This window comes from Hippoglossus stenolepis, chromosome 1, assembly GCF_022539355.2.
Source record: "Hippoglossus stenolepis isolate QCI-W04-F060 chromosome 1, HSTE1.2, whole genome shotgun sequence".
Lineage (NCBI taxonomy): Eukaryota > Metazoa > Chordata > Actinopteri > Pleuronectiformes > Pleuronectidae > Hippoglossus > Hippoglossus stenolepis.
In genome coordinates, this window is record NC_061483.1 from 30,933,358 (window position 1) to 30,958,231 (window position 24,874).

At 41.9% G+C, this 24,874-nt stretch overlaps 1 protein-coding gene across 5 annotated transcripts in view; it reads right to left on the reverse strand.

Annotated features, from left to right (window-relative positions):
- Positions 1–24,874, reverse strand: part of adamtsl3 (ADAMTS-like 3) — a 200,289-nt gene that overhangs the window by 22,717 nt on the left and 152,698 nt on the right. For 4 of the 5 annotated variants that reach the window (XM_035164638.2, XM_035164654.2, XM_035164632.2 and 1 more), the window contains exons 14-21: positions 24,701–24,848; positions 22,323–22,407; positions 16,127–16,413; positions 15,901–16,030; positions 10,184–10,394; positions 9,791–9,970; positions 7,577–7,730; positions 1,584–2,312 (exon numbers count right to left, since the gene is read on the reverse strand). In XM_035164638.2, coding sequence (XP_035020529.1) covers positions 1,584–2,312; positions 7,577–7,730; positions 9,791–9,970; positions 10,184–10,394; positions 15,901–16,030; positions 16,127–16,413; positions 22,323–22,407; positions 24,701–24,848 — 1,924 coding nt within the window. Of the gene's footprint in view, positions 1–1,583; positions 2,313–7,576; positions 7,731–9,790; positions 9,971–10,183; positions 10,395–15,900; positions 16,031–16,126; positions 16,414–22,318; positions 22,408–24,700; positions 24,849–24,874 lie in introns of those variants that run through there. The other variant, XM_035164664.2, reaches the window with a different exon arrangement.

A 24,874-nucleotide genomic window follows, 5' to 3' on the forward strand; every position in this document is an offset into this window, starting at 1 on the left:
GGACATTTAATTATGTGATTGGGAAAATTAAAACTCCAGGACAATAGAAGGGGAATACAAAGTATGGGATGCATATTTGATAATTTATATCATATAAAATATGTAATTTATATCGTTTAAAATCATGGGGGAGAGGGGGAGGGGGAGCTGGCTCATTAGCATTTAAAGGAACAGGCACTCAAAACAAGAGTCCGCTCTGGAGGGCTGTTTTATACAGGGTAAAAAGGGTGCTGTTTTAAATGATCCTTGTGGTATTTTGACCAAAGTATGTTACAGACATTTCATTAAGACCCCAAGGAACCATATCAACTTGTGGTAAAATGGGCATGCTATGTCCCCTTTAAAGAGGCCACAGTCTGAAATAGAGGGGCACTCAGAGAGCCCAACCTAACCAAAGAAAGAGAAAAGACAAACTGGCATCCTCTCAATCAAATCTACTCCAAACGCAAATAGTTTCTTCCTTAAAAAGTGAACTAAATATTTACAAAAAATTATCCATCATGTTTACCACCCTCTCACACCTACAATCAATTTAGAGTCTCCATTTAACCTAACTGCAATCTGCATGTCTTAGGACAGAGGAAGTAATGGAGAAGACCCGGGGAGAACAACCAAACACAGAAATAATCCGGCTGAACTAGGATTCCAAAAAAGGAACCTTCTTGCAGAGAGGCTGACCACCATGCTAACCTCCTTTTCATGTTCATGCAATCGGTGAGAGTTTTAATATTTCACCTACATTACCTGTAAACCATATGATGGCCTGACTCGGGATTACATGTCTGATTTACTGTATAAACAGTTATAATCTGAGGACGATACAGTTTGTCATCATCTGGACATATCAAAATATGCAACTGATGACAAAGTAAAAGTGCTGAAATAAAAGGGAAAATAAAAGTGCTATATAAATAAAGTTTTAAAGTGCTCACTCACACTACTCCGCTCCTCCGCTCCCTTCACTGGTTACCAGTGGCTGCCCGCATCCATTTCAAAACATTAGTACTTGCGTACCGTGCTGCGAAAGGGATCGGGTCCAGTCTACATCCAGGACATGGTCAAACGTTACACCCCAGCCTGTTCACTCCGCTCTGCTTCTACCAATTGGCTTGTTGCTCCCTCACTGCGAGCTAAACACTCATCAAAATCACGACTGTTTGCTGTCCTGGCTCCTAAATGGTGGAGCGAGCTCCCCATTAACCATCAGGACAGCAGAAAGTCTACACATCTTCCGCCACAGAATAAAAACACATCTCTTCCGACTATACCTTGGATAAAAAAATAAAAAAATAAAAAAAACTATATATAGTAGCACTTACTTATAGCACTTTGTAGTTTGGCTTTCATGAAGAAAATTGTACTTTCTTGATTCTTGTTGTTCTGGGTTTGTACCCTCATGGTTGAATGCACTTATTGTAAGTCGCTTTGTATAAAGCGTCAGCTAAATGAAATGTAATGTTATGTAATGCTATATAAAAAGTTTTACAATTATTATTATTCAAATTCATCAATGTAATTAGATGGAAGCCACAGAAAGGTGGTGTAAAAAGAGAATTTAATGTTAAACACACTCTGCCATCTACCTTTAGCTTGCACTCCTCCCTCTGCAATCCGGGTCCAGAGCTGGGCAGCAGACATGTGGCTCAGCAGTGAGGAAATGAGCTCTGAAGCTTGCTCCTGCTGTATCTCTCCTCTGTCAGCCTGCAGGGTGATATTAATCAGCCTCTCCTTCAACCGCGGCTGCAGCGAAACCTCCTGGACACCAAGGGGCAAAAGAGATACACTGACGGGCCTGTACGGATTCAAGCTTGAGTAGTGACTGTGGCAACTCGGCAGCATGTCCTCCCTGTTGGGACCAGGAGTGGTAGTAGACAGTCTCCCAGTTGTCCTGCTGTCACCACCTATCAGCTGAAGGGTGAAGATATCTGAGGTGGGTCCAGTGACACATTTGTACACCCCAATGTCCTCTGTTGTCACAAAGTGAATCTTTAGAGAGCCAGATTTGGTGATGCCCAGGCGTTTGGAGCTGGGTATGGGGCGTCCGTCTTTCAACCAGCGGATGTATGCTTTGGGGAACCTTCTGACAGGGCATTTGATGACCAGGGAGGTGTTAGGTAGTAGGTAGGCATGGCCACCAACAGTCAAATGGATGCGTTTCTCCTTCTGGGTCTGGACGTAGATGTGGTGCTTACCCATTAGCATAGGACACCGTTTTACCCCACTCTTATAGCCCCGGGCCTTTGTTGGATGTCCCACTTGGTTCTTCACGGGAACCTTCTGAGTTTCTTTGGGTCTCCAATCTTTGCTGTGTTCTGTTAGAGTAAATAAAGAAAGAGAGGGTAATTTTTTTATGCAAAGGTCTGTATTTGTATTGAGAGAGAAGTCCTTAACAACAGAAAAACAAGCTTCCTTCCTGGTTACCTCTTAAATGACAAACATACTGTGTAAACTAGAGTGAATAGAAGTAAGTTAAATAAACTTATGTAAGTTGTAAACATTTTAAATGCACTTTGAGAATGCCCCCTAAGAAGTTAAGAAAAACCTTTTCATGTCACTAAGTAAGACACTTTATCTCATCTCATTAATCAAAATTAGTTGTTGCTTTTATATGCAGTTACATGCTTCAACAAATAAGATACCAAATATTATTTGGTCAACTCTAGAGCTGTGATCTCATGCAACAACATGCATTTTTTCTTCAACTGATTCAGATTTTCTCATGTCATTTAACATGGTTAGAGTTGGGGGGAGGGGGAAGATTAGGGGCAAAACAAATTAGTCAATCAGCAACATTTCTTGAACAGGTTTGATTTTTTTCCCCACGTTGCCCAAAAGCCTTTAGAGAGTTGTTTGTCCTCTTGAACCCTGTGTGTGTGTCCCACACCTTAAACTGCCAGAATCACTTTGATTGTGGAATTTGAGGGTCTTAGTCTTAATTTGATGAAGAATAATGAAAACATATTGGATTCAGTGTGCAACAATTATGTGAGTAAAATGTTTAATCAGGTGGTGGATTAAAAAATGGGAATGCGAAAAATGCATGTATAAACCCACTATACTGATTATTATTCAAGCCTGTAGTTATTTTTTACAGTTCACCAGTCAATTCTCTACTTTCTAAGAAAGGGTTATATCTACACTCAATATTTGTATTTATTTATTTATAAGTAGGCTAGATAACGAATACAGTGCACCTCTCTGGTGTACTTCTCCCACAAAAATGTTGATTTTGGCTCTTGTAAATTCCATCTGTATTATGTTAACACCTGGTTCTCACACAGATAATTCCGTGCACTAAACAGAGATGAGAAAAAGTCACATTAAATTAAAATTAGAGCTTACGAGATTTTGCAGAGAGTCCATGCTCACAACAGGACTACATTCTCTCAGAGGTCTTACCCAGTGGCAAGAGCCATTGGTCACAAACATACAATAATTTATCCGAGCTTTGGTAAGGTGGAAAACATTTTATGTCAACAAGGAGGCCTTCAGTATTTATTACAGCGTAGAGTGCAGTATATTTAATGTTTAGTAAAAGCCACAGAGCCTGAAGATGGACGAAGGCCAGGCTGTGTGACACCTTTAGTTGTGCACTGTTACATCAACGAAAGGCATAACACAGAATAACTCCTGACAAATGGGAGCAGTTTGGGTCAGTGTGAGTAATGATGATTGTAAACCATACTGATTGATGGTCATACTTAGACTATGAGAAAATGCAAACAAGACCTTCCCACTTCCCTCCTGTGGAATAACTGGGCTAAATGTGAAAAAACAAATACATCTGACATCACTAACTAAAATAAAATATTGTGAGATAAGGTCTGGGGTAAGTTACTTAATTTAAATATGGTTTGAAAGATGGAGTTGAAAAGCAGTTCAAGTCCATGGTGATTATTGCTCGATGGATAGGCCTGCTGAGCACTGACTTCATCAGTATGCTAGTAGAGTGGACACTTACCTCCTTTTACCTGAAGATGTGTATTGACATAAAGAAGGTTAAGCAAGGTGAGACAGCAGTGAAGTATTAGACTGAGCAGCATTTACAACAGCAAGGCCAATCACATTTGTAAAATGCATGCAGTTTGCAGTGGAAGAGGCTGTCAGGAGGTTTGGTGTGTCAAATCTCATCACAGGTCTACCGCTGTGCAACAAACAGCATCTATCAGTATTCTCCTTTTCTGTCCTGGATTGAAGGTCTCAGCAAAGGACTTAGGCCACTTGTTCTTTCTACTACGGGGTTGGAGCTGTTACTGACAGAAAGTGTTAGTCTTGTTTTGTATTCACCACTGCTAGTTGAGTCGTGCCTGATAAGGGCCAATCAGGAGGCAAACGTGGGCATCGGCATCATTGTTTACAGCTCCAACCCTGCACCTTTAAAACTAAAATGGGACCAGCAAAGTTTTCAAAAGGGTCAAAAAATAAAAAGTTATAATAATAAAGTAATGTTGATGCCAGGTGTAAACCTAACAAATATGATGTGTTGTGAAGTGTGGATGTAGTCAGGGAAAGAGATTAAAACCATGGCTCTTTCTCACCACTGCACAGCTCAACAATCACCACGTAAAGTGGGTGTGATTGTTGAGTTGTTGGCTTTGGAAGGTTTAAGAAATGATATATATAGCATTATACCCTCTTAGCTCTGACCCGGCCTTCACCTTAATCCTAATTAGCCAATAGTGTTTGCGAGAAAGAGCACGGAGCAGCAGCTGGAGAGAACATTTCATGAAGTACACTTGGACTGTGACTCTCAGGAGTCACCGTGACATTTGCAAGGCATTCAATCATGTGTTTTACAGTCTGTGTCCCAGCTGTGGTGAGTTACAGGGACTCATGCAGCATTACAGAAACAGCTTAAGAGGTGGCTCTCCCAATGTTGGAACAAGTTTGTGTGCATGTATTTCACATGCACACAGTTGATATGAATGCGCAGACAGTGGAAGAGAACTCCCTCCTGTAGCTTGGCCAAAGTCTTTATGGGAACTCATCAACACCAAATGAACAGCTGCTGAACTCAATTTTCAAATCTCCTTCCCACATATAGGGGCTGCACACACTTGTGAGCTGCCTGCATACAGACCACAATATTCGCCTTGAAAATGAAGATACGTTTGGCTGGGTTTCCAAAGGGAGCCTTTTTTCCCTCTAATGATTCATGTAAAAAGAGAGAACAGGATCTGTTGATGAGTTGATAAAGTGAGACCCTGTAATGGGGTGGATACATTAATTACTGCCCCAGGGGTGATCGCCTTCCTCCCATATACACACACAGTACCAACACTGTGCCCGTGGGAATGTATAATAAGGCTCTGGCCTCTCATAACTGCAGTTCTCCTTATAGAGACCTGATATCACTGAGAACAAGCCAATAACTCTGGATTGAGCGGACACAATCTAGGAATGAGTTTTAAGAATGATTCACTCTGGTACTACTGTGTATGTGTCATTTTAGATTTAGTGCAACATATTGACACTCAAGTAGGCAACCGTATCATTTGTAAGTGAGGGTGCCTCCAAAATCTGGGTCTAAATGGAGACTTTTCTAAATAAGCCAATAATTATAAGGTTTGGGAGATTAGCAGATCTGTGTATCCTTAGTCAGTAGTTCTGAGCTCTCCCATCAGACAGATTTTAGTTTCAGGGAGCCAGAGATGGTGTGAATGATGACACCAGCCACACAGCCTGTCAAAGTGGTGATGTTTGGACCCATGACTGCTCAATTGTCATTTCTACAGTATTAGCCAAGTTCTCTGTAGCCATGCTGCATTATTAGATTCGGAGACAATATCATAACTCCATTATTAGAGGAGTACTCTGTAACCATTGCTGCACTATTAGATTAGTAATCTATAGCCTTACAACATTCTTAGATCAGGGTTTTTCCTGCATAGAGAATTGTGAGGTGCCAAATTCTGTGCCGCCACCGCCTCCCTACAATATTCTAGTACAGTGTAAAAGCACTTATAGTGATAAGAAGTGGGTACCTCCTGTATGATAGTCCTGGAACTTAAGGGAAAGGTAACAGTGCACACACACACCCAGTGCGAATGTTAGAGACACAGAGAGAAGCAGTTAATTACTGACAGAACCGGTATAAAATGTAAAATATAACTTTTTTACAGTCCAAACATGTATGAAAAGACCCGTTAACACTATAAGCCGACTTGAACATGGCTCCCTGGCTGTGCGCCCTTCGGGTTTGGGCAGTGGAATTGTCTAGGGCCCCTGGGTCTGTACCCTGGCGCCGTGTGCTGGAGCTGTGCATGATGGCTCCATGCGTGTCTGCCCCAGGCCTGGAACAAAACAACCCCCCATCCCCCAGGCTGACGGCTCAGAACCACCCCCGCATCATTTTTGGCCAGGAAAAACTGAGATGAGTGCTCAGTACTTATGGATCAGATCAGAATGTTCTTTGAGCTTGGACTTCATTTGCTCTCAACACAACTACAATGGGCCTCATTCACTAACATGTGCACAGAAATGTTCTTACTCTCCACACAAAATAAGTGTGCAAGCAAAAACGCTGCTGGATCATGACACGTGCGCACCAGCCGATTTTGATCTCACCACCATGCGATTGTTTGTGAATCTGAATAATTCTGAATTGACAGGGGCGTGTCCGCTCTCTGCAATTAGCATACAGCCACGCCTCTATTTCTCCATATAAGGACATCCGTTTGTCATGAAGAGAGCGGTGTGCTGAACAGTTGAAGTTATGAGAGACGGCCCCAAAAGGTAAAAAACACAAGAATCTCACAACAGCAGAAAAGGAAACAATTGCGTACAGTGACAATGTTTTAAAAAAAATTAAGCCTGGGCTGCAATAAGTGAGGCGGTGAATGCTGTGTCCTGCACAGAGCTGAGCACTAGAGCTGTGGACATTTCTCTTAGATGCATCGCGACGTGGACGTGGACTCTGCTGAATAATTATAACACCGCTGCTTCAGGACAGATGCACATTAAAGGTCCGGTCGTCCTGTGTCAGAGTCTCTGTCAGAGTCTGCATCATTCTCACTCCCCCTCTGACCTGACAATACAGGGGGGGAGTGGAAGTGTTTGAGTCCACAAAACACTTTTGGAGTTTCAGGGGACAGCTGGGCCTTCATCATTTGTGCATACGCACAAGAACGCTCTAGAACATATTGATGAATCCCAGATATGTGCCTCGGACGTTCGTACGCACAGTTTGTGAATGAGGCCCAATGTTTTGTGAATATATATTGAACAGTTGACAAAGGACTCTGTGGTGGCAGTAATAAGTGTATGCAGGACCACATATTACCATGAAAATGTACACGCACAGACTCACAACGGGAAAGCAATACCAGCCCCACAGTCATAGGAAGTGTGTTTACATTCAAGTCATTGCTTTTCAACCATGCTTCTACAAGTTCAATGAAACCATGGGTACACAGTCAACTCACATCAGCTCAAAGCTAATTGCAACCATATTGCCAAAAATACCAAAAAGACCTGCTTAAATGAATATCAGTCATAAACATACATGCCTTCCTTAGTACCATCAACCACAACAAAGAGGACAACTATATGTTTGAGTCTTTGTATGAACTCTTACTGGGACAGGCCATCATGCGGCAGGTTCGCACAAGAGGTGGGGAGGGTAATCCTGAGCACTGCTCCCTGTCCAGTGTCACCTGGTGGCCCACAGCTGTCAGCTGGCGACATCGCTGCTCCCTCCGCTGGATCCCCAACCCACAGGACACGGAGCACTGCAGAGTAAAAGAGAATTCAACTAAATGGGAATGATTTTGCAATCTCACCACTCGATGACACTAAATCCTTCACAGTGAATTATTACTATTAAGATAAAGGAAGGATTTTGCTTAGAGTTGAAAGAAGGTTGAACATTTATTGCTGAAAAAACACAGGATGCTCATGGAACAATGGCACAGGACATGAATTGTACACTGCAGAACTGTCCAGTATTAATGTGAACAATTCTACAGGGTAGAAATTGTATGGACACATATTGACTACAGTAAGATTTTCATACACATCTTAGCCATTACAAAATAAATTGGCATGAGAAAAATGACTGTAGGAGAAATGTGTATAAGACTGTGTTTGTGAATGTATATTGTGATCAAATCAAGGGGTAAAGAGGATAAATCACAAAAATAACTTAATGGATGACTTTTCACCAAACTTGGTGTAGGTATTTGTGGGCATGGAGGTGGCTCAGTGAGCACCTCCAGGTGAACCAGGGAGAGGTGATGGCACAGCTGAGACTAGTTGGCCAACAAACTCTCCCTGGATTCAAAAGGCAGCGGTGGAGCTGCCAGGGAGAGACATGAGGGAGAGAGAAACACATGGGGAGGAGACACAAGCACAGAGACAGATCTAAATAACTGAATCAAATAAAGAAACCTGAAAAGGTTATGTGTGGGACAATTTATTTTTAGTTTGATTTATGTTTGCTCCTATACAAGTACGCTGAAAAGCAACATGTTTGTCTCTGGCTGTGTTTGGGCGACCCCGGTTGCATCGTCAGTTGCCACAGTATTACTTGGGAGTGTTTCTCCAGATGAGTAACTTTTAGACCAGAGCGGCCATGTGGGTGTGGAGGACAACATCCCTGCAGTAGTGACATGTATGCTTGTTGCGTGAATGTGCACAGCAGAAAATATTGACTTGAAGCCAAATCCTGCCTGGCAAAGATAGTAACATCTTTTTTTAAAGGCCACCGATGCGAGTTTTGCTGGTGGTTAATCTAAATGACAGACAATGCAGTGTGGTTGTGTGGGAGAGAGGAAGAGCGAGGCAAAGATCGCCATCCCCCTCTTCTTTTTGATTCCATTTGGTTTAAAAGAACTTTAGATCCTGCTATTTCGGGCAGCACATGTTTTAGCAGCACACACAGATTCTCTCTCTGCACATGTAGCACTCTCTCACATAGGGGGTGGGGGAATAGCTGCGAGGTGATTGCAGAATTGACAGGTTATCAGGGGAGACTCCTTTTTGGGTCATTTTGATGGCATCCTCCTTCAGATCGCCACATGATCACACCTGTAGAGAAGTCTTTGTTGCCAGAGCCAAGTACTCTTTGTGTTTTTTAGGAAAGACAAGCCATTGTTAAACTGTTGATGGTAGGCTCTCATTGAAGATTCATGTCAGTGGTAAGTCTCATGCTCCTTGGGTTTACGATACAAAGGCTATTCTAAAATAACTGTGTATTTACTACAGTTGCTCTCAGAATGTGAAACATTCATGTTTTAAAAGTAGCCATGGAGAATTGTAAAAAAACTGCAACTGTCATGAAGATTTGGAAGCAATCAATGGAATCCAATAATGCTCTCTCCTAACGTCCCCATTCATCCCTCCCAGTTCTCCTGTCATTGCAGCTATTTCACAAGTACTCAGGTTGTCTTTGGAATCCCTTCTTTTGTAAAACTGATGCTTAATATACAAAAGTATCTCGCTAAAAATAAATCATCTTTGTTGAGGGCTGTGTTTTCTTCTTGGAGAAGTGTCACTTCAGGTCTCTATGAGTTTACACAGTTCATTCATGAGATGTATTTTTTCCCTGTTGTCTAAAAACTTCCTGCAAACCATGCCTTCTTTGTCCAGCAGTTTATACTCATAATCGTATGCAGTGCTGATAGGATATGACAGCGCACGTTGCTTTGGGCTTTTTGGCTCTCCTCTCCTTCAAAGGTTAACACCGACGAGAAAGTTTGGTATCGTCAATGGCAAAAGTTTGAACCCCAGAGTACACTACAGTTCTTGAAAAATGGATTTATTTTGCCCCATGCAACCAAACCGTACTCACCTTTCCCCATTCTCCTCCTGCCGTGTAGGGCAGGCAGTCAGTGTTGCTGCAACCTCTCTCAGTGGCAGGTTTGGGGCCCCAGCAGGATCTGTCTCCCAACCTCCTAAAGGCCCCTGTGGACAACAGCTGCTTACAGTAAACCTTTCGCATCTGGACACCCCCACCACAGGACTGGGAGCACTGGGAACCAAAAGAAGAAAGAAGTAGGAAAGAGGTTTTATTATATGCAGTCAAATACAATAGACAAACACACACACACACACACACACACACACACACACACACACACACACACACACACACACACACACACACACACACACACACACACACACACACACACACACACACACACACACACACACACACACACACACAGAGAAAAGTCCATACCAGCTGCCAGGGTTCAGTCTCCCAGGCTGAAGGACAGTCAACCTGGTTGCACGGTTGCAGAATGGCAGGTTTGAATTCCCTGCACTCCTCCTCAGAAACACTCAGAATATCCTGCTGGTCAATGGACAACAGACGCATGCAAAACACACTCCTGGTCTGTATTCCAACGCCGCAGGATGCAGAGCAGCTGGTCCATGCTGTCACCTCCCATCTGCAGTGAGAGATAATACAAAAAGTCAGACACCACTTCTAAATATTAGGCTTTTAGGGGATGGAACATGGAATTGGTGTCGGCTAGTTACTCTTCATGGCACATCATAATATCCTGTACCATTATAAGTTACAGATTTTTAAATTGATTAGAATACTCCAGCATTGTAAACAAAGAGATTGGTAGAATATGTATTTCTCAAAATGTCTTTGCCCTGTGAAATGTCTTTCTTCTGTCCTCCTACACACAATGTGTGGGAGAGATGATGCACAGATCTCCCTGGGCTTGTAATGGAATGCTCTGGATTGCTTCATGTCCAGTGAAAAAAAAAAAGAGGGCTATGAAAATTTGCCTTCCGAATCATCGGCAAGAGATGGGAGAGAGACCCACAAATGTAGTATTTTCTCCATTAATAAGGAATTAAAATGTGTTTCAATGTGTAATGGAAGTAACAACGTTTTGCATGATAATCCCGTATTTTCACATAATTTCACATCGCACCCCCCTATTTGAAGATACTAGATGCACTTGATTAAACCAGCATAAAGCAGCGATGCTACTGAACTTAACTGCTCTCTGTGAGCTTTTGATGTATGTGTAAAATTATGCAGAGCATCCAAGCTTAATTTCCATTGGATGAATGGAAATGTCATTAGCATATATGTTATTTGGATATTATATGTTTGTCACTTTAGTAACTGCAAACAATAGCATTGGTTTATTTAAAATCTCAACAATGTTATTGCAATGACATCCCCTGCAAAACCTTTTGTTGTGTCTGTTTACATCGACGACTACTGATGATGTAACAGCTTCTTGAAGGGCTGTCCCAATTCGTATGGGAGGATTTCAACCACTACCCCTCGTAGCTCTGTTTCAAGGGCCAAGATAACCCTCGAAAACAAGGGGTCGGGGGAAGGGCTGAAATGGGATTGGGCCTAAGGGTGTCGTAGTGCTGAAATTGTAGATGCACATTATGAACAAACTCATGACAGAGAAGAGTTTAGTCTGTGGTCATTAACTAAATGTGCACATTACACACTGTAATGGAGAACCACATTATTAAACAGTGACTGACTCACAACTACGAAACACAAAGTAATTATCACACTAATAAAAACCACGTTCCTGTAGTTATTGTAATGTGTTCACACTGCGCCACTGATTTACAAGTGCCAATGGTCAGATGTGGCACCTCTGCCATTTGTGTGGTAGTTTTTCAACTGAAGCAGTTTAGTTTTTGGATAAACTGAAAACTTTAAAAGCATCCATCAGCTGTTGGCAATATGTTGCTTTTGAGAGTTTCTTTCATTCTGAGCTGGAATTTTGACGTAGAAAACCTCTTAATCATTTATAGCAGATAGGTGAAGGCGTATATGACCTTCCCTCATCAGTCCTATCTTCTTGTGGGACTACTGCTGGGATGTATCTCGACCGGTGTCAGAGTAAATGTTTATAGTCTGAGATCGTTTTGCACTCTGTTGCTCACATTCTGCTTTCAAATGATCTGATTAATAAATGGCACAATAACTACTTCTTCAATACCTTTAAGTCAGTACATAGCAGTACTTCATTCCCAGTTACGCTGCTAACTAGTAGTATGCTATTCTATACTGACATATTGACAATTCTGATCCCAAACATTTCTGTTTTGGGGCAAGGGAACAACCATTAGGTGTTTCCATTCATTGTCAAATATTAACACTCCAATGTTGAGCTGGTACCCTAACCCATCTCTTCTATGTGTTGTGTTTCTCCACTTTAAATGGCTTGAGAGAAAGGAAGGTATTCACTAATATTGTATATGCAATGCTTTAACTGTTTAACAGCGTTTGCCTTAGTTTCATTGTATTTGTAGTGAATATGTCCTATACTTCCAGACATTTGATGCACTTTGCATCATTTGAATATAGTCAGAAACATTTTCTGCCATTAAATTATTTTTTGTAATTCTACACTGTAAATTATCAAAGCAACAATTTTTACTGATAGACCTGACCATATTCATTTACTAATTAAAGCTTTTTTGTTATAGACTATCTGGACTTTTCCTCTTTGTTTTGGAGTAGTAGGAATAGAATCAAGTCAAACGGGGGGGTAAATTAATTAAAGTTGATCCGGTCTTCAACAGCTAATGAAACTCAGTTGGTCCAGAAATGACAGTAGCTGAAATGTTGAGAAATCAAACAGGTGGATAACCTGGATGTAGAAAGGTTTTTAAGAAAATGTTCATAAAATCATCAAGGTGAATTTATATTTGGGTACAAAACCTGAGTTGACATGGCTTTTGATGACACTTGACCTCTTCTACAACTTAAGAACCACATACAGAGACCTGGTTTCTTTATTGCTTTCATACGATTCGTAGCGTCAGACCAAACACAAGGCCAGAGAGGAATTCCCACTGAGAAGAATGATGGATAGACATTACTTCCAGAGAGAGAGTCAGGGAGACAGGGTGAGTGGGAGAGTTATAGACATGCAGAGTTGAAGCGGGAATAGGGGAGTTAACAAACCTTACTGTGTTCCCACTGTTGGCCTCCCAAAATCTAAGGCAATAGACGACACCCTGTGTGTGTGTGTGTGTGTGTGTGTGTGTGTGTGTGTGTGTGTGTGTGTGTGTGTGTGTGTGTGTGTGTGTGTGTGTGTGTGTGTGCAGCTGTTTCCTGTAAATGTCTATTAGAGGAGGAGAGAGCGGTAAATCACAGTGTGATTCAGATATGCCTGAAGTTTGCAGGACTACTAAATGGGCAAATGTCCTTCTGCTGTTTGGAAATGCAGTGACTTATAGCATGCACATGCACACGCACACGCACACGCACACACACACACATTTGATTGTGGGCTCAGTAATAATCAATAATGTGTGTAAGCCTGCCATCATAGGGACAGTGGTTTCATAACCTTCCAAATGAGAGTGAACGTAGCTTAACCATGCACTTGCACATCATAGGTGGGCTCCCCTACACTTTAAACATTACATTTCATACTTGAGTTTTGTGGTCAGTTTGTCCCCCTTACTATGTCTAACCATTTCTTTATGCAGCTGCTTCATGAATCTAACTTGGGTATTGAGATATTTAGAGCTAAAGTAAAAAGAAGACCAATTGTAGTAACTGTATACAGTACTTATGATAATATGGTGTATAGCCTTATAAGATGTTATGTGGCTTGACGTGATTTCTTTATCAACATCCGTTTTTCTTCTTCTACATACAGCTCCAGTTAGCCAGCTGTCCTGATGTCTTTGGCAATGTGCAGCCACACTGGAAAAAGCATCTTCTGTGTGTGTTTATGTGGGCGTGTGCCTGAGAGCACATTATTCCACCATGGTGAAATCTTCTTGTATAAAGTGCAGGCTGACAAGTCATTTCCTCCACCAAGGAGGTTATGTCTTTATCTGCATTTGCAAAAACTACCAAACTGATTTCCTTGAAATTTTGTGAAGGCGTCAGGCATGAGCAAAGAAAGAACTTCTTGAAATTTGGGGTGGATATGGATATGACGATATCAGGCAGTAGCCTTGGTGGAGCTATGTGCTCTCCAAACGCACTTCTAGTTTCGAATGGTTCAGCTTTTCTTTCTAAATGTAAACCAGATCACACTTGTATTCCTTAGCATGGCAGTGACAAAGCACAGATATCTGGATATACAGTCTCAGTGGGCCCTGTCCAGCCTCTAATACATCCATTGTCCAATTTTATTTACAATTTTATTACATTCCGTGTGTCATAATGGATGTGGCACTGTGGTACTGGCACTGTGCAGTGTATGATGCAGATGCACTGTATGGATGTATGTGTGAATGGCAAAAATGTGCTGTAAAAGTGCTGTGAGTGATCATCAAGACTAGAAAAGCACTATATAATCCTATATACAATATATATACAATCATATATAATCACATTGATATAAATACATTGACTTCACTGTTTAGCTGCAGGTTCAGGGTATGAGAAAATAGCATCCAGGCTTAAACATGACTGGATGCTTTCTACCAAAGTCATACTCAGGCCTTATATCAATGCTGTATTCAGCCACTTAATTGAGTGTGCAACTCAATGTAAGAGCTGTGTATGATCAGCTGCATGGAGTTTTATTTTTTTATCAGAGCAAGAGGCAAATCCAGTGTGTCACTACAGCAAGAGCACCATGGGGCCAACATATGTTGCGAGGCTGCTGACTGCCACTACAACCTGTCTGCTGGTTTTTAATCTGACTGGGTCGGTTTCAGTAATGCAACAGAGGAGGGTAAATCCCCCTAAATTCAAACTCTTACTTTACCGGGAATGCATCTATGGCTGAGGACTTGTTGTTCTATTTCAAAACTGGAACTTTTCAAAAGCAAGTTATCTTGTCATCTGGCAGAGCAATCACTGAATCTCTGGCACTGTACAGTAACTACATCAGACACACTTACATACCCTTTCCACAAAAAAAGTGTAAGTTGTGTGCTGTTTGAGAAAAAAATCAAGTAGTGCTTGAGCAGTTAAAGATAAAAATAGATACAGGAGTGAAAGCGATACCTTTTATATCTGATCTTAGAGCAGTGTTTTGTCCAACAACGGATCTTAGGTTGCCTGTTTGCATTCACTTTGTGAAGCTCATGAGAGAGCCGCATGTATTTGTTGTGAAAATAAACTGAAACCTTAAATCATTTCAGCATATGAACAAACAAACAAATTTCTTTTGCACATTTTTACTTACATTCAGTTTGGTTGGTGAATGTTAGTCAGTATGGGTCTAGAAACCATGACCTTGTAGAGGTCAAAATGTCTTTTGAGGGGGCCTGCAGTTAAAAGCTCAGCGATGGAGTGGAAGAAGTAAGCTGCTTTCAGACATGCACTGAACTCTGCACATCCTCCATATTTTCTCTGGAGGAGGTGCATGTGTGAACTCAAAAGTCAAAGTGAGAGGCTCCAGAGTTTCTGCGGACATTCTCCACCTGGCCCCCTGTTAGAAAGTCTGCAGAAAGTCAGGAGAATCAGATGTGAGAACACAGCGGGGGATCCACCGCTGCAAGCGAGGTGGGCGGCTCCATAGCCTTAACACACGACGACCACAAAAATGAAAAACACAAAACGACAACAATTATCTTGCCGTGAAAAAGCGGTGACATACATGTAGAAGACACCAGCGAAGATGTCAAGAGAGTTTGAGGTGATACGAGCCAACTCTGTATGATCTCCGCAGCAGAATTAATAGGTTTCTTCCTGCCTCTGTCTGCTGCACCACCTCTTGCCTGAATAATGCAGAGGATTTGTTGCTGTTGTGAACAAGTCTTTGCAGAGAACCTCCCACTGTGTTGTGCATGTGTGAAAGGCAGACTGCGGGAACAGCCCGAACCCAATTCTCCGGAACCGCAGGTCATGTCTGAAAATGGCTGTAGAAAGCATGAGTCTTACACTCTTGTACTAAGCACTACTGGAGGGGTCACTGACTCTAATGTGCTGGTTCAGGCTCTTTAACCTCTCTATATGGCTTCAGTAAACACGTGGTCTCTTACCTTGGGGGGCATGGTTCAGGGTTACAGATTCGTATCATTGCTGGTGGCCTGCTGGACAAATCACACAGGGGGTCCTCCACCTCCTCACCTTGCTTCCTGTTAACACACCTCACAACTGCTGTCTGCTTCCCTGAGCAGAGCACATAGACAAGAGCCAGTTGGACATGATATGGAAAAAGGGGTCAAGGAGCATTTCAGCTGTCAACATTCATTTGAGAAACCTCACCAGCAGCACATGTAGCTGAACAGGCAATGAAGCCCCTGTAGTCCCAACTGTAAAGTTCCTCCATCTGGTTGTACGGGGCCCCATGATCCTGGGGGCCTGAAAAGATGCCCCTACATGGCCCTTGGTAGCAGGGCCTCTCTACCTGGGGTCTGTCTTTGCCACACTCCTCGTCTGGAAGGTCCACCTCCGTCTTGGTGAATGAAAGCATCACCCGGCACTTCACCTCACGAGTTTGCTTGCCTGGCCCACAGGTGGCGCTGCAAGGTACCCAGGGCCCAGGTACAAATCTAAAGACAGTTGAGGAGAATATACACAGAGGTTATGACATGCAGCAAATGTTTATAATGCTGATTCACAATGATGAGTGATGATGATTCACAAGGAACCACACCAACACCACCACCTCCAAAAGTGAAGGTTATTGAATGCTCAAACATCTGACGCATGTTTTGTATAAAAGAAAAGTGATCATCCAACAGCAGTTACAATGCACATTGGGTTAATCAACAACAGCAGTAACATATTCAGTTCATATTACTGATGCTTAGCCATTGAAGGTAATTGATGACTTGTTATGACATTTCCATTTGTTATACCTTGGCAGCTGCAACATATAACACAGGGTGTGCCCCTATAACCAAGACCAACATTGATTTCTCTATACATATTAACTATTGGCTCTCTATTTGACATGTTCCTTCATAATCTCAAAAACAAATTGTAGTTTATTTTGACAGCATCCAGAAGGCCAAAAGTGGAAACACTTAAAAACACATCCTCTTGTTTGATTCACATTTAATGGTATTCTGGTTAAGGAAATCAGTCTTTTTGAATTGTCATTCTCCAACAATTCTCAACTGCTTCCATCTTTACCTACTACAGGAATGAGTTCCAAAGATGTAACTCTCTTTGTGAACAGACCCTCAAGACTAGATAGATGAGTTTGCCTTAACAAAATTGGAAACCAAAACATGATCTTTCCTCAAATGTTCTTGTTAATTAGCGTACCATATCAACATTATTTTTAACATTAAGTTTTATTATTGAACCACATTAATATTTCCGATACAGACATCTCATTTTATTCCATCCATATTGGCTCTATATAGAACAACACTTTAAAGAAACATGTTTATCTCATTATGATTGCAATAATAAGTTTGTCATTAACCCCACCAACCACACTCATATTCAGAATTGCGAAAGCTTGCTTCAGTCACATGGTTTTTGGCAGTGGCAAAGACTTTGAGAGAGTTGGGCTGCTTCTCATACCTGGACACTGCACGTTTGATTGATTCTCCCATGTCTGCCTGATCTTTAAAACTTCTTTCGTGCTTTGTCTCAAAGTGGCGCTTAACACTGGACGTTCGGCAAACAACATTTTCAAAACATAATGTTTACACAGCACGGTCCTTATGAAAAACAAAGCCATAGTCTTCTGCCCATGAGGGCTGAAATGCCCGTGCCTTTGGTTTTTTAGCTAGCGGGCATGCCATCACCAGTACACCTGAGCGGCTGCACTTCACAGAGATTCATGAGGGGAAATGCGAGCAGTGCCGGCTGGGAGGCTTCTTATTATTATTTAATGGCGATTGGCATCCAGCCTATGGTGCATCACTGGCACCTAGTGGCTGGGAGGTGTTAACATCAATCAAGCTAAATAATACAGGCTGCGTGACGGCAAAACCTTTGAACATTTCTTTAAAGGGGACATAGCATGCCCATTTTACCACAAGTTGATATGGTTCCTTGGGGTCTTAATGGAATGTCTGTAACATACTTTGGTCAAAATACCACAAGGATCATTTCAAACAGCACCCTTTTTACCCTGTATAAAACAGCCCTCCACAGAGTGACCTGTTTTGAGTGCCTGTTCCTTTAAATGCTAATGAGCCAGCTCCCCCCTCCCCCCTCTCCCCCCATGATTTTAAACGATATAAATTACATATTTTATATGATATAAATTATCAAATATGCATCCCATACTTTGTATTCCCCCTGTATTCCGCGTCCGGTGTACCCCGGCGTAACGAGTGGGGGCTCTGTGTGTGTGCCGGTGTTACAGTAGTGCTGAACACTGCGGAAGTCTTCCACACTGCCGGCTGTGTGGCGCTGACACAAATTCCAGCTCACGCATGGGAGAGCGGCGGTCGCTCCCGAGCAGCTGCTGCAGCCTCCCAGTCCCAACGATCCAGACAAATGCCACATGTTAGTGAATCGCGGGCTGACCAGCGGAGAAATGCTCGTCCCGTGTGAACAGCCAGGCGGCTGCGTGGCAAGGCAGGCGCTGCGCTGCCTCGCAGCCTCGCTGCGTCCGGTGTAAACCCGGCGTAACGAGTGTGGGGGACGGGGGGTGAGGTGGGGGTGGTCCAAGGCCATGTAGGGAGACTTCCAGTGCCTTGTTACGACACAAAACCCAGGAAGCTCAATCGAGTCACTCAAGCATGACGTTTCTGACTTAGAGGAACTATAACAAAACGCGCGAGTGTTTTTTCCCAGAGTTTTTGGGTTGGTAGACATGCCAGATACCCACATTAACCTGTAGAAGCACTAACAAAGTGGCATTTTCATGCTATGTCCCCTTTAATAAGAAATCACCTGTGTGCCAATGACTATGGTGCCTAAGGTTGCTGACCCCTGTACTAGAGGTTTCATCCAGTTAAGAGGGATGTTTTTTCCTGCTACAGCGTCCCCAAAGTGTTTGCCCTGCTATATGGCAACTGTTGAGTTTCTCTCTAATTTTATAAGGTCCCGAGTGTCATGGGTTTGACCCCCATACTAGCTAGTGTGTACCACACTAAATCATCAACCTTAACAAGACCAATGATCAATACCTGCACCTCAATTTACTGCCTCCTATTTATGAACCGAGCCTCAGATGTTTCTACTAATTCCTCTCCACCAACCTGGACAATGCTCACTAAACATCCACACTGTTGATCATCTTTCAAAAATAAATTCTGGAATATCTGGAATTTCAAAACAGGTGGTAATGGGTAGCACATATTGTTACAGCGTGTTACTAAGAACGCCAAGGTCATGGCTTCAACTCTAACTAAGGCGCTTCACTGCAAGTCAAGTGTAACCATCTTCCAGGTGGATGTTTTGTGTGGGAATTATTTGATTTATTGATAATTGATACTTTAATTGATAAAGCTGAGGAAACTAAGTTTACTGGTAACCTGCCACAGTTGAAGTCCTGGTGTTTTATGTTTTTTAGACAGTGTGGGTTTTGCAGTTAAAAGTTTGGCGATGCAAGATGTGACAGGTATTTGGTTGATAGCTCTGCCATGTACCAACAGGCCCAATAATGCATTTTGCTATTTTGTAAAAGCTGGTGACTAGTGACCCTTAGGTACAGGTTACTGGCATGTCTGGGGGTTGAACCAATAGCACACTTTATAGTTTATAGTTACAGATTCTTTGTACTGGCCTCTATGGGGATGAATCCATGACCTTGGCGTTATTAGCACCGCAATCTAACCAGATGAGATAACCAGCCATGTTTACAGCAAATATTTCTATCATATATTATTCAAATATAATTTTGGGAAGAATAAACAACGGGGTGGATTTTGAGTTAGGTGTAGGGTTGGTGCTTGAGGAGAATTCATAAAACAAGGTTTGCTTCACATGTGGGAGGTACTAAATACTGGCACTGAAACTTTACCATCATCAAGTCAAAATTATTTAAATTCTACTTTCTGCATATTTCTTTACTTCTGTAATGTTGTTTTGAAACTGAGTGACCAGTCAGTTGTTGTTGTTGTTATCCCTTTTTAAAGTGGCAGTAAGTCTTTGTCCTTTTATTACAGCGGGGTATGCATCATTGCAGATGCTTTTCATCTTAATTGAAGCCCTACATTTTGAGTTTTCATGCGATTCAATATGCTTCATATCTGGATCTAATTCTCGCCAGATTTTTTCATTAATAAATATTCTGATAATAAATAAATAAAATAATGGTAATAATAATCTGACCTAAAGGGGAATTCCTCGAGTTCCTGTAAGTAAAAACTAAATTTGCTTGAGTTCACTGTGTCTCCTTCCCATATACCCACCACAATAATGTTGAGATAAACCACTCCATCTGCTTCATGTAATGACATCCTAAAGCTGCTGACTGTCAGGAGCACCAGACGTAATGTGCAGCAGTGAGCTTGTTATGGCAGCTAATCTGACGTGAGCAGAGAGTTAGGTTCCCTGGAGGTCAGGCTTTCTTGAGGGGAACCTTTTTTGACATTTGACAGTGACTTGATTTAGCTCAGTCACACAGATTTTAAGACCTGCATAAATCAGTAGGAGTGAATTGAACTGATAGAATTTAAATAAAGAGAGATAATTGCTTAATGTGGGATTCTACATCCTTATTGTCATTTCTCCCTTATTTGTCTGTTGTTATTATGTAGAGCTCCGAAAGTATAGGGAAGTGGTCTCAGACTTCCATTTATCAATTATTAATAATTGTGGGAGGGACATGTGATCTGTGAAAACCAGGCTGTGTCTTGTACAACTTTGAACCAACCTAATGGAAACTGCTTGCCCCAACTTATTTAACCTTTACTGGACATTTCATGAACTTTTACTTAGACTTGTCTCCAAATGATTGACACCAACTTAAAGTAGTCAGTGGGACTCAAGTGTAAAGTTTGTAAGTAACAATTTGCATATCTGTGTATCTAGCTCTGCCAGCATAATACTCAGGCTTTGAGTATGAATATAAGACTGCTTTGTCTAATAATTAGGTTTACAATATTTAATATATAATCTCATGTTACCTTGTAATTAGGAAGACAAAGCTGGTGGAGTTGTCAATATACAAGCTGTGTGTCTGGCCAAGGGAAGCAAGGCTGGGGTTCTACAACATTGAATGTATTACATGATGATTAATGTTGGGATCGTGCCATCGATGAAGAAAACCCTTTCTTCAAAATCATGGCAAGTTGGGCTCCTTAACTATTTCGGAGAAAAGACCTTTCTTTCTTTTCTTCGTTCTGTTCAGAAGTCAGGTCACACCTGACACCTGCCTGGGATTTGATGACAATGTAACCACACTGTGGCATGTCTGATTGCATCTGTGTGCATTTATCTGGATTAACATAGACATATCGAGACAAGAGGGACGTGGTGAAGAATGGGAAGTCAGAGGATGAGCTGAACAAACACACACACACACACACACACACACACACACACACACACACACACACACAAATACTCACAATTGCTGTGTACTTGTGGCTAGCTGTCAGCTAACGTCCGAACCATAGCTTGCATATAGTCTAAGGTAATAGTCTAGGTAATGATACTGCAGGAATGGTACACCGTGAGGTTTTTGCAGCACTTTAACATTGTCATGCTACATCTCTCTTTTCTTCTGAGAGAGGACAGTCATTATTCACATAAGCAATGGTTTGTCAGAAACATAGAGTCAGTTTTTAAGGGTTGTTGTGGTTGTTCCTCTAGTAAGGGCAGCTGCTCTTCTTCTTCTTCGTCTGTTCCGTTTATTGGCAGGTGGCAACCAACCTCAAGGTGCATTACTGCCATCCACTGGATCTGCCTCTCCCTGTTGATTCCCCTTAGGGCAGCCTCTCTTAAAATTATATTAATTTAATCGTTTCAGATCCCCCTTTAGTCCCCCTTTAATCCTTTTTAGTGCAATTGTCTTAATTATTACACAAGACCTAAATGGCCTACATAACATTTCTCCGTGCCTGCTGCAAAGTCACTGAGGTGTGTGTGGGAAGTGTTTGACTCACATATATTAGTGTCTGCACAGTGTTTGTGGTGAGGTTTGTGAGGTGTGTATGAGCTGTGTGAGCTGATGGATTCCAGTTAGGCTATCAGAGCTGACCAGGCCCAGAGCAGAAGGCAATGAGCACGCTTATCATCAGCAGCGGAAGGAGGGGAAACAGAACCAGACATATTCACACAGGGCTGGATAAGCTGTGTTTGCCGATGTGTGTGTGGTTTGTCCCAAGCACTTTACTTTGAGCTACAAACCTACAAAGATTGAACAAAACACAACCTCCATTTCTACCTTCTGAGCCACAGCTGCTGGTAAGAAGTAGAAACCAACTGGAAAACTAGGGCTGTTTGTACATTCTATTTAAAGTCTTTCCCTATTACTAACTGATTTTATCTCACATATATATATGCTTTGTGTTTGTCTAAATGTGCATGTGTGCATACTCACGTGGGGTCCTCTGTGGCAGTATGGTGTTCCTCCAGTTCGTGAGCTTGTTTTAACCAGGGTATCTTGGCCTCCACTGGCATGGATTCTGACAGGGAGACAATAAATAAGTTACACGTAGTAATCCCAGGGATCAGTATTCAGTATTACTGATTCATGCCCTGATCCAACCACTGATTAATACATCAAGCACATCAGAGCAGGAAACTGGTCCTAAGTGGACCAGGAGGGATGCATGTTGTTGCTTAGGCATACAACTTTCTGACTTTTAAGTGTCCTGATTCTCAGGAGTTCTTAGCAAGAGGTGAATGACTTGAGGTGAACAAAAATCAATTGGAATAGATAGACTGAATATAGTAATTTATTATCTTATTTATAATTATATAAATGAGCAAGATACACAAGTTGACGATGCAATTATTCCATCCACTCAATCTAAAGAAAAAGGATGCAACAAGCAGTAAATGTGCTAAAACTTCAAGTAGCAGGTGAATGACCTCCAAACCTATGGCATTATATAGGCACATGGCCAAGATGTATAATCCCCATTTTATAACCCTTTTGTATCTTCCATGATTGTCATAGACCATATTCACCCTTTGCAAGAGCAAAAGCCTGCAATGACTATTTGATGGTGAGTTTTCAAAACTTGGTGATAACGGAACTGAACATATACGTCATTTATAGTGGAACCAGAAGGTGTTAGCGAAAACCTACAACATAGAATCTTTAAACTGAAAAGCAACAAGATCAAACAGCGTCTTGAAAATGTTTCCATTTTGAGGCAGGCCCAGATTGGGGGGGCAATTAGATAGCTGGTGTGGGCAACTTTTCACACATGGACTTAGTGTTGAGAGTTTTTCCAAGTCGTGGTATAATAATAATAATAATAATAATGATAATAATAATAATTATAATTATAATTATAATTATAATTATTATTATGTTTGGCGTCTAGGCTCCAACTTAATCACTCCCCCATATGATTACAAAGGAATGATGGGAGTGATGAGCAAATACTTATAACCCCCGTTGGAGCCTACAGGTGGAGGCTGGGGTGGTGGAGGGGCTGAAGCAACAGGTAGCAGCAGTACGAGCAAAGGGGATGATGGGAAATTTCTCTCTGCTTAAATAGACCACCTGATAAGGTGGGTGTGTATTATAGATGGTTGAGGAGAGTGAGGTATGTCACATGATGTAGGTCACATGATTGGAGCAGCGCAGCTCGAGTTGGCTGCCTGAACTAGCTCGCAGGCGTCGCTCCATTCAATAGAAAAGAATAAAGTTGACTAATTGGGTGGGCAGAGTAGTAATTCGGGTGAGCATTCCCCACCCCTGCCCACTTCTGGATCAGGGCCCGTTTTGACGAGACATTCACTGAAGTTTGCACTTGTGTTTGAGACAATCTACTGCTGTGGTTAGCTCTTTTCACAACTGACTCTCACTGTATTTTTGATCAGAGAACCAGCTGCATGTAGGATCGTCATCTTTGACATTACACGTTGGCCAAAGAGAAGCAGTTCCAGCCATCGCATTAGAGAGGTTGCTGTGATCAGTAATTCATAGCCCTGGAAGGAAGTTATAAAAGTGGAAATGGCCCTCGATAGGGAAAAGGTTCCCCACCCTTGGTTTAGACTAAAGTAAGGTCTGTGTGTTTGACAGAAAGCACTCACAGCATACTGTCTGAGTTTGAATTGGATATTAGGGAAAAAGCTCTTAACATGCATGTGAGACTATGAGCTTCTTTGTGAGTGATTAAATAGCTCTTAAAGAACTCGGTTTAATTAGGAGGGATGCTCGTTTATGGTGCATCATAAATTAGGGGCCACATGATGGAAGCTAATGTAAATGAAACCTGTTGTTTTTGTAGTGAGGGTGGGGACTGTGTGGGACACAGCTAGTGCGCAAAGTGGAACGGTCAAAAAGGCCTGATTCACAACTGCAGTGCTGTTCTTTCTACCATACATCACACACTTGAAGAGCACATGTATGTGCACACAGCACAACCCATGGAAAAAAACATATTAAAACATTTCATATATCATTTTGACTGCACATAACATGTATATTAATAGGCTAAATTGACTTTAGGATCAGTATGTAGCTTGTATGTGCAATACTATAGTACTGTACTGTACTATACCTTACATTAGATAATGTATAAATAATGTTTTTCAAAGTCCAGATATTAATATGCAATGGTATGTAAAAGTATTTTCAATGGAGTTCTGGAAAAATGCTTTTTACTTTTATTTGATTGGGCCTTTGTACCTTTCAGTGACACTGTATACCTGATATAGTGCCACACCCCTTTCCCCTACTGTGTTTTGGACATCACTGTTAATATGCTAACAGCTCTCCATCAATTATTAGTGTCCTACCTCTAGGCTTGTGGCAGGCGATAGGGACCAGACAATCTTCTTTAACGTGAGGTTTGAGTGATGCTTCACAGCCTCCAATGTGCTGTCCACGATGGTCGATGCACAGAACCACCCGGTAACGCAGGCCTCGGCCGCACGTCACTGTGCACTGAGATGTGAGAGCAACACACACAT